Genomic DNA, 10,711 nt, shown 5'->3' with positions numbered 1-10,711 from the left:
CGACATTTAAATTTTGATTCGGATCGAGTCAAGCGAGCAAGCAATTCAATTGAGTAAGTTTATTTTTTAATCAAAAAAGACCTTTCTATCGTTGAACATAGGACTCTAGGTACAAATTAAATACAGTTAGTCTAGGCCTAAACTAAGATTAGTCATACGAATACCCAATTAAAGCTTAATTACTCTTGTCTAGGCCTAGGTTCTATTCTAAACCTTCTACTTTCTAGGCTAGGCCTAGCCCTAGGAGGGCCTAGGCTAGTAGTAGTAGTAGTAGTAGTAGCCAGCAGATCAGACATAAGAGAGTGACTTTTCAAGATCAACATCATGCAGGAGGCCAAGCAAGGAGGGTCAAGCCTCCACCTCATAAACTTGTTAGCTAGGCATACTACTACGAGTACGAGCCCAAGTACTAACTAGCTTAGCTAAGCCTAATACTACTAGTAACTAGCCTAGGCCTAGTGCATACTCTTTCTGCATACATTTTGAATAAGATTAATTCAATGCTTTTTAAATCTAATTTCAGATTACAGTATGACGGAACCTAAGGCCAAGGCATCAAAAAAGACTGAAACATTTGCATTTGGTCCCTGGACAATAACAAGTGTCAAAGGTCATATATTGAAGTCACACTGTCAAAGCCCACAGCAGTGTACAACAGAAAATGACTCGAATCAAACACCTTGTGTTGTCTGCAGGTTAAGATTAACTTTGTGCATTTTGCTTTGTGTTCATACTTACCATACTTTCGGTGCGAGAATCAGATATTTCAGTCCTCTTTTCACACCCTCACACATAATGCTTAAAACCTAATTCATTTCTTTACAGAGAACTTATATATTTATTGGGTCATGTTTAGGTACAATAGAATATTTGCTAAAGAAATAATAATGTGATACTAATACTACGGTATAACATTATCCTCAATATGTTTATCTTGTTATTTTCTACTGTATGTCGGGATGGATGGAATCAAAACACATGACCCCTTGGTGACGATGACCCACCGTAACCTGTGTTAAGGGGTGGGGGACATTTTTTCAGAAAAGTTACCATCCCCATCCCCAATGTCTCTCTTCACTCAATATTGCTCCCACTTTTTGGAAATCTCATACATTTGCTTGTCTCAACTTTACATGTAGTTTATTGTTAGTATTAGTGTTAAGGTAAAATGCATTAGTGCCAATATTTCTTTTAATATTTATACTAATGTACTATGTGTGTGTAATGGAGTGGAGAAAATGTCTGAAAGAGAAGTACAGTAATACTGTACTACTTTATTTAGGTACCAACGTTCACTAGAGCTTCCCCAGCTTCCTGAAATGGTATTTGGTGACAATGTGTTAAGAGTTGAGCATCAAGCAGGCTTTGGCTTGGAGTTCACAGCTCTAGAGGCTTTGAAACGGGTAGATGCTCACCACGATCTACTGCAAGTTGCGGCAGCCAAGGCTTGGCAAGAGGCTAGGTAAATTCCTTAAACTACCTTATAAGCACTGTAGAAAAGTTTATATAATTTTAATGTATTCTTTATTTGAAAGATATTGCTTAATGGGAAGCGTGTAAATAGGAAATAACCTGCGACTTGCAGCCTACTAGGCTGAATTGCACATGTAGATGACACATACCACAGCTTTTTTTTTTTTTTTTTACCATATTTAATGAGGGTGATCCATCCAGCAATTGCTGATCATTAGGGATTCTCAGAGGTTCACAAGACAAACATACACAAGATGCAATATATTACTTTGGGAGTGGAGTTGTAATTTTGTCCTTACAAAAAATCCTGACATGTGACAGGACTTGAACCCAGGACCCTTAGAGTGGTAACCAAGCATCATAACCACCACTCCTATTAAACCATATCGTCTCCCCTTCGTGTCGAGTGCTGCCACCAAACAGCGGAGCGCCACATTTATTTCTGTACTTGCATTATAAACATGAAACTGTCAGTTCTGTATGACATACAATACACATGTGTCATACAATGTTCGGGATTGTCTTGCACTGTGTTGATCATTTGGCCACCATGCACTTTCTAGTTTTGTAGTTGAACTGAAGACAAATAAAATATCTACATTTTTTTATACAGTACCGTACCTTGAATTATTATTAATACTATTACTTATAATTATTTGTATTTTCTGAATGTCTTTAGGAAAACAAGTGATTTTATCAAAGAAGTAGTAAAACCATTTGATTGGACTTACACAACAGATTATCAAGGGACATGTCTAGAATCTATATCAAAAATACAAGTAAGACTAGCTTAAATGCATTTTCTCAAACCTTCTTTAGTCATTGTTGATCATCACAATATTGTGAGCCACTATACATGCATTTCATGAAACCTTGTCAAACCTAATCAAACACACTGAATATTGTTAATTAATAAGAAAAAGAATAATGTTTTAGGAGGTTCAGTAGATCAATATTGCAGAAGATTTTGAGTAATTCCCCGTCTCGCGCTAAAATGTGCAATTTCTCTCGATTGTATACAAAAACACATCCCAATAATGCATAAATTTAGCAGTTTATTTTATCAACAAATGTATTTATAAATCGAGCGTTTGTTGCCTTAAAAAAAATCAAATATCTTTTACTTTCTCACAGATAATAAATCCTACAGATCTTAAAATAGACGTAGAAAAGTTAAAAGTCAGAGAGAAGATTTATTTTTTTGAAGAAATTGTATTGTTTGAAGATGAACTGGCAGATAATGGTTGTGCAATGTTAACTGCTAAACTTGTAAGTAAAACCCAATGAGGTTTTAGACTATTGGCGAGAGGGTGGACTCCAGTGTTATCACTTACCTGTCAGGAGTCCACCCTCTAGCCAATCTATATAAGCTCATTGGTAACACCAGATTACCATTTAGTCGTAAGCTCTGTCTACACTATCAAACTAGTTTGACAAAAAAAGTGTAATGTACCCAAGTATGGTAGTGATATGCCCAAATATGGTACTGACATGCCATCATCATGTCCATATATGGGCACATCAAATTTTTTTGTCACATAAAGTTTGATAGTGTAGACGATGCTTTATGTATAATACACTTGCTTTCGAATCCTTTAACTTTGTAGAATTGTCAAATTGACACCCCACATTTTGCTTCCCTTGTGTTTTGTAACAGTGCTACTATTATTTGCTTTGTTTCAGAGAGTTATGCAAAGTAGTTTCTTTGTTTTATTAAGATTTTATCTTCGGGTCGATGGTGTCTTAATTAGAATCAACGATACACGTGTTTACCATGAGGTAGGTTTTGAGAAATTTGTGAATCTACAACATGTTACTCATTTTCTCCATCTGTTAACATTTGCTTTTGATTTATAACTCTTTCTATTTGAATTCTAGGCGGATAAAAATTACATGATTCGTGAGTACACAAGTCGTGAGAAGAAAATCAGTGACCTGAAAGTCTCGCCGTCAGTCTTAACCGATGCCAATCAAATTCACCATCATTTAGACATTACAAAAGAGGTCACCGAGAAGCTAGATTTCCCACAAGTCACAAACAGTGTAGCAGATATTTCATGATCAGACATAACAAAAGAGGTCACCGAGAAGCTAAGAGTTTCCACCAATCAAAAACAGTGTAGCAGATATTTCATGATCAGACATCACAAAAGAGGTCACTCAGAAGCTAGACTTTCCACTAATCACAAAGAGTGTAGCAGATATTTCATGATGAGACATCACAAAGGAGGTCACTCAGAAGCTAGGCTTTCCACCAATCACAAACAGTGTAGCAGATATTTCATGATCAGACATAACAAAAGAGGTCACTCAGAAGCTAGACTTTCCACCAATCAGAAACAGTGTAGCAGATATTTCATGATCAGACATCACAAAAGAGGTCACTCGGAAGCTAGAGTTTCCACCAATCAGAAACAGTGTAGCAGATATTTCATGATCAGACATCACAAAAAAGGTCACTTGGAAGCTAGAGTTTCCACCAATCAAAAACAGTGTAGCAGATATTTTATATTGATTGAGGTTTTCTACACCAAGGATAACCCACTACTAAGTCTTTAGACTTGTTTCAGGTGGGGTTCTTCTGCTGGTGAATTGGGCAGTACACAGATCCCCTACTCTCGTTGTACTGCGTTCTTTAACGTACACATAAGCCATGTTGCACACAGGACCAACAGCTTAACGTCTCATCTGAAATCTATCTATGCGGTATCTATGTGTATTCCAACCTGCCAGTTGAACCATGGACCAATGAAAACCTGTTGTCTTTCATGGTTCAGTGCACAACACAGTGACTACCACCAGTTTAGCTGACTTCACCATTTCTTGCGTGACGTAATCTAAATGATTAAGTATCGGATTAATTGGTCAATTAGTGCTCCTCATATTCAGACTTTCTACGTTCGTATTTTATGAAAGAAAGTCTGCCTCGTAATGACTTTAATTTGAATAAATGACATTTAATAAAAGATTAACATTTTGTTATACACTAGAATTATAAGATTTCTACATAAATAAATAAATGACTCTAAAGTTAAAATTCACTCATCAATCATCAGGTGCTAGGCTGATGTATACATTATTACAAAATTATTGGAATATTATTCTGCTTTTTAAAGTCATAAGGAAGTCGATATTTTATTTCAATTTTTAGATATTACATTTAATTATGATTATTATCAACAAAATTGTAATATCTATTTCGATAATATTTGTGCAGGTATTCGTAATGGAGAAAAAGGTCCAGGTTCAATCCTAACCTAGTGTAATTTGCTTTCAACTCCACTCCCTCAAATGAGACTTAGTTTATAAGCACGGTAAATTATAAAATAGTTTATCCATCCTGTAATTGGCGAGTTACTACCTGCTGGATAAGTATGAAATAAAAAAAAAAATAAGGAAAAAAATGAAATGGATCAAGGAATAGATATCCCAGAATGTAAAATATTACTAATAATGTAAATAAATTGAATACATTTTGTGAGATTGTATTAAAAAGTGCTAGATCTAGACTGTCGTGATAAATGTTCAACTTTTTTTGCAATAACCTTTGTTTTTATAACTCATGTCAGTTTGCCATATTTTTACAAAACTTGCTATATCATTCAATTTGACTTTGACCCCCTAAGCTCCTCAATATAGTGTTGCATTTATTCCCGTACTCATTTAAATGGTTGAAACGTCATAAACGTCAACCTACTGCAGGGCCGTAGCCACCAGTATGGTTGGTATGGTTTCAACCTGACCACTTTTTCTCAAAGGCCTTCGACAACCCTGTGGCCTGGACAGAGATTGTTCCCCCTTTCGCGCCATCACCGCACCACTTTATTTCTCGAGGCTATGGCCCAGTACTTTATTTATTAATCAGTTGAAAGCTGCAACAAACTAACCCCGACGTTAAAGCAATATATTGCAGGTTTAGAGGTAATTTATATAATAATATTTTTTCATGAACTTGGGGGGTAACACAGAGAAAGAAAGATGGAAAATATTAATGCAATAGAAAAAATATTTTAATGCCATGATTATATTGAATAATAAACCAAATCATTGCTATTAATAGTAGTTGATTAATACTTTTTTTATGATATACAGCTTCTTTATTTCAATCTTTTTTTCAAATTTCAGTGACTATACAGTATGGCAGGTTAGTGGTAGGCTACTTGGTTTCGTAGCATATCTTAACAGAACAGTGGAATGTATATTCAATTGGACTTCACAGATGACATGTCTCCTGTAAGTTAACTAGCATTTAATTATATCATCAAATCAAAATAATTTAATATATATAATAATAATGTCATCATTTATATATATTAACCTTTTATTCCAGCCCTGTTGCATCGTTGGTTCCCACTTGTGATTATGCAATACAGCACTTTGCGTCACTACGTTGTGTTCTAGTGGGAACCACGTTGTTACGTTGCGTTCTAGTGGGAACCATGCTTTACTAATGTTCTTCCAGTAATTTGAAAATATAGTTTATAAGCTTTTCAACATTGAATACCGGTTTAAATTAATTGGTGGTGACAGATACAGTCGGATACTATGATATCATCATTTAAATAGAATCCACTTCTTGTATATTATATATATAAACACATCAGGTAAAGAATATATATATATTTATTCTAGTTAAATCAAGTACAGTAATTACATAACCCCTCATAAAATAAATCATGCAGCATTCATAGTATATTTTGATGAAAAAAATGAGTACTGTAATACTTAATACTGTGAGGGAGCTTTCCTTTATTAGATAATTATATAAAATCAAGTTTATTCTAGTTAAATCAAGTACAGTAATTTACATAACCCTTCATAAAATAAAATCATGTAGCATACACAGTATATTTTTATGAAAAAAATTAGTACTGTAATATTTAATACTGTGATGAAGGAGCTTTCCTTTATTAGATAATTATATAAATCAAGTTGATAGATAGATACTAGTAGTATGTACTCTACTTTTAAAATTTTCATGTACGCAATTTAGTCAGCCAGCTTAAGCATGTCTAGTGTAACCAAAAGCTGAAATCACCATTTATTCCTATCACATGACTATGTGTAGAGAATTTTGAGTACCCCGGCAACGTAAGCGTCATCTGGCTGCGGAAAGCGTTTGTTACTGCTTAAATATGCCGACAGGTTTGGGTTGTTCTTCATTTTATCAAAAAATATCTGTGAAACAATAAGAATGTATTTAAAAAAATGCATTATACATCCATTATGCAGAAATTGTTTATTTTTTTTCGTACACAAAAATGTTTAAAAAGTACTATTAAACGATAGTTTAATAGTGCGTACTATTGCACGCCATGTGACCCACAATCGTCCAATCAAATGACAGGAATTTATTTAGGTGTTATATAAAACTGACTAATATACTGTACATGCAGTTTAGGATATGCAGGAATCAGGTCTGGCAAATACTCGTCCATTGGAAGAAGTTTTTCAAAAACAACAATATCGGCTGCAGTTAAGCTATCACCAACGAAGTAACCTGAATTGTTGTCTGCTAATACCTGAAAAAAATATAATCTAATGTGATATGTTTGTGGAATTTCATTTTACAAAGGTACAGTAATTATTATTACTAGAAGGAAAGGAAGGTAGAAAGGGAACAATGGGACCCAATAAAGGACAAATGCCCCCTGAATAGAAATTGGCAGTGTGTTAACATTTATTCTCCCTTAATCATTTTATTAATGTACTGACATATTTTAGTCCACTAAATATTTAATTGTTAGCAATGTATGTAGTAGATATTAGGTTTTTTCCACTACTGTAAATATTAGTATTTTTAGTAAAGATAAGTTTATTTTCTTTTTTTTTAAAGTATTAGTTACCGAATAATGAATGATAAAACAGGCCATCACATTAAGTCAAGTAGTGATATCTGAAACTCAACAGTTCTTTTCGGAACTAATATACGTGGTGTACCGCAAACTTATATCAACAGATATCTGAATTCATTAATTATTCATATTTATTTTGTAATGACTTGATACCTTCTCAAAAGCTGGTAAATATCTATTCTCGGCTTTCTTCTTGTTTTCATTTAGCACTTTCTCTTGAGATTCTTTAGGATAGAATGGAATAGTGCCATACACACCAAAATCCTTAGCCCCTTCTAGGACCATATTTACCCTGTAAATTGAATACTGAATAATATATTTGTTTAGCATTACATGTGTAGCATTCTTAAGCTCTGTCTACACTATCAAACTTTATGTGACAAAAAAATGTAATGTGCCCATATATGGACATGACACATCACTACCATGTTTGAACATCACACTATTTTCTGTCAAACTAGTTTAATAGTGTAGACAGAGCTTAAGAGGAATATTTTGAAGATTTTATTATGCAATTGTAGTTTGTAGAACAGTGGGTTAAATGTTCCTAAATGTATTTGTTAGCTATGCGTCCACTCTTCCACCTACGTTGCCTTCTCTGCAGCTGTTTTCCCTGCCAAGTTATACTTATTAGCTAAATACAGATTGATAGCACTGGACTGTACTAAATTCAATCCGTCGATCTGCAACAATGGAATCTGTTCAAACATGAGCACTCCATCTAAAAGAAAACACACCAAATGTCAGACATGCCATCACCAGCAATAAGTAACGTAACAAACCTATGCATATCCTGCCATTCTTGATTTCATATCATGTGACATTGGTAATAATAATGAAAGTTATATTCAATTGTTCTATTCAACGGCCAGCTCGTCAAATTTTAACATTTTCATATGCTATGCGCTATAACAGGGCTGTAGCCAAGTAAAGTTGGTAAGGTTTCAACCTGACCACTTTTTCAGAGGCTTTTTAACAAAGTGGCCTGCACAGAGATTCCCTTTTCTTTCGAAAACCGTACCACTTTATTTCTTGTGGCTACATCAGAGTATAAATATAATGTGACAACAAAAAACATCTATAATTACACGCTTTGGTTTACTTTAAAGATGTATTGTCCCCCAAAAACATGAACAATAAAGATTAATAAAATCAGACTTTGAATAGATTATTTTGTAGCTTTAATAAAGTTAATGTTTTCACTTATAAAATTACAAAATAAATGGTTAAATTCAACCAAAAACCCATTGGCCGGCAGCCAATTTGACAATTTTTTTGCTCTAAACTACATTTTTTTTGGTAAATACTTTTTTTTTCGATCCAATTTTTGGTCAAAGTGGATAACTAATTGGTGACATTAAAATGGCACATTCAAAAAAAAAATTTTTAAGAATTCATTTTTCAGGGGGACAATACATCTTTAAATACACTATGTCTTATAAATCCTGGTTCAACTTGAAATTAATTGAAAGTTTGGTATGTTTAATAACTAACCTTTTCTTAATTGTTCAATTTCTGACTTGTCTGCAAGGTGCCTTTCTTCCCACTGTACGTATAAATTAAGTGTATTAAAATTGTAATAGTGTAAAATTAATAATAACAATAAATTCAATTTTAATAATTTATCTATAAATATCCCTAGTCTTTGGATATAGATTAGTAGTACAGTTTTCAGATTGTATAGTTTTATTGAATATAGATATGCATTTATTGTGGAGGGTCAGCCTGTTAAAGTTCACACAGGGCTTGTTTGAACTGCTTGAACTAGATATAAACAATTCAATTTGATATAAACTTATAACCAGCAGAAACACGTTTGAAGCTTATTATGTATTTGTAGGTAACAGTATTTTGGAGCATCAGCAACTGGCTGGATAATTATCGTATTTAAAAGTATGGGAATTTTAACATTTTAATTATGCCCTTCCTGGCTACCCGGGCTTGTTGCCCTATGCTATATGTGGTTACCTAAATTTGAACATTAAGAGGTTTAGTAGTTAACTTTGAAATCAAAATATTTACCTCAACACCAGCAGCAGCCATAATCATTCTGCCACTTTCTGCCAAGCCACGCCCATTCACATATGTTAGTTTAATAATTTGACTAGTCATATTTAGCAGCACGCAATCAATTCCTAAAAAGTTTGATATTAGTTTAAATATATTACAGACATTTTTTTCATGTATTGTCGCTGAAAAATGAAGATTAATAAAATCAGACTTTGAATAGGCCATTTTGTAGTTTTTTTAGTTTAGTTACAGTATTTATTTACATTCTAACATTATATAATTTATTACTGTGAACGTGTGCCGCTGATTTAAAGGCGTATGTTCAATAAAATTTATATTTTTACTACCATGTTTTTACTACACATCACACTTTTTTGTCACATAAATTTTGAGAGTTTTTAGGTTTATTTTTATTCCAAAACTGAAGACCGCCCTCTGTGATAGGTTACAATAATACAGTATAAACTGATTGTAAAAAAACTGAAAATAAAAAACATATAGGGGGCTTATATAAGTTAACTTTAGCATGACAACACATGTACTTGATATCATTTTATAACATACAGCCCTAGACCTATCCATACCGGGCCTGCCTTGTATTAGGATCAAGGCTAGCCTAAAAAGTAAAGGAATATCCAGGGAGATATCGATTCATCCGGCCTAGCTAGGCCCTAGTAGTAGTAGGCCCTATCTTTTTTAGGCGCGGCCCTAGCTGGACCTTCTACTAGGGGCCTAGTCCTAGTACTAGTAGTAGGCTTCTCTAGCCTTGGAACCTGTGTCTACTACTACTTTATTACTAGGCTACCAAACATAAGCAATAATAGTAAGTATGCCTATGTATATGGCCTAGCCTAGGTAATTATTAGATGTGGTCCAAGCCGCGGAAAGTGCAATCTCCCACCTCACACGCAGAAACGGAGCAAAACTTCTGTAAAAAAACTGTACAAAAACCAAAGAATATCAAAAGAATGAGCAGTATTCGAGTTTTGCATTGGAAATTTGTATCACTTTCAACCGTGCATGGATACCCGCCCTCACACGAGCGGATGTATACATACTAGAGAAGACTTGATTTAAATTGATGATATACATGTCGCAGAATTATAATAATATATTTTTCAATTATATAGCATTTCATAGAAAATATTTAGTAACAAACTATTGTACATTCACTTCTAGAAAAAATTATTTTACCACCTAAATTAGTTCAAAAAGAAAGGTTTAGCAACAACAAACATAACCATGCGTTACTCAGCATGGCCTATTCTTTGCCATTGCCGCGAACTAATCTACACCTGTTAAATCAAGTAATGTTGTTATGATATAAATTACTATAAAATACATGTGAATAATTGGATACAATGTTAAATTAA

The 10,711-nt window shown here is 33.7% G+C and overlaps 2 protein-coding genes across 4 annotated transcripts; one reads left to right on the top strand and one right to left on the bottom strand.

Moving 5' to 3' along the window:
• The first annotated feature begins 23 nt into the window (after nucleotides 1–23).
• LOC144847531 (TIP41-like protein) lies at nucleotides 24–5,018 on the top strand. 3 transcript variants are annotated; one of them, XM_078703935.1, is made up of 8 exons: nucleotides 24–53; nucleotides 524–695; nucleotides 1,283–1,462; nucleotides 2,153–2,252; nucleotides 2,608–2,742; nucleotides 3,157–3,252; nucleotides 3,352–3,552; nucleotides 3,629–5,018. In XM_078703935.1, exons 2-7 carry the CDS (start codon nucleotides 532–534, stop codon nucleotides 3,532–3,534), a joined length of 858 nt encoding a protein of 285 aa, XP_078560061.1. In that variant the 5' UTR covers nucleotides 24–53; nucleotides 524–531; the 3' UTR covers nucleotides 3,535–3,552; nucleotides 3,629–5,018. The 3 variants fall into 3 exon arrangements, with proteins under 3 accessions (XP_078560061.1, XP_078560059.1, XP_078560060.1); XM_078703933.1 differs by having other exon boundaries at nucleotides 3,352–5,014; XM_078703934.1 differs by lacking the exon at nucleotides 24–53 and adding an exon at nucleotides 81–109 and having other exon boundaries at nucleotides 3,352–5,015.
• Nucleotides 5,019–5,465: 447 nt separating this feature from the next.
• Nucleotides 5,466–10,338, bottom strand: LOC144847724 (glutathione S-transferase Yc-like). Its single transcript, XM_078704223.1, has 7 exons — nucleotides 10,240–10,338; nucleotides 9,351–9,463; nucleotides 8,823–8,874; nucleotides 7,917–8,049; nucleotides 7,482–7,620; nucleotides 6,864–6,995; nucleotides 5,466–6,651 (listed from the first exon to the last, which is right to left on the bottom strand). Exons 2-7 carry the CDS (start codon nucleotides 9,438–9,440, stop codon nucleotides 6,532–6,534), a joined length of 666 nt encoding a protein of 221 aa, XP_078560349.1. The 5' UTR covers nucleotides 9,441–9,463; nucleotides 10,240–10,338; the 3' UTR covers nucleotides 5,466–6,531.
• Nucleotides 10,339–10,711: the final 373 nt, after the last annotated feature.

This window comes from Antedon bifida, chromosome 7 (genome assembly GCF_963402885.1).
Source record: "Antedon bifida chromosome 7, ecAntBifi1.1, whole genome shotgun sequence".
NCBI classification, from domain to species: domain Eukaryota; kingdom Metazoa; phylum Echinodermata; class Crinoidea; order Comatulida; family Antedonidae; genus Antedon; species Antedon bifida.
This window is presented reverse-complemented; position numbering and strand designations above follow the sequence as displayed.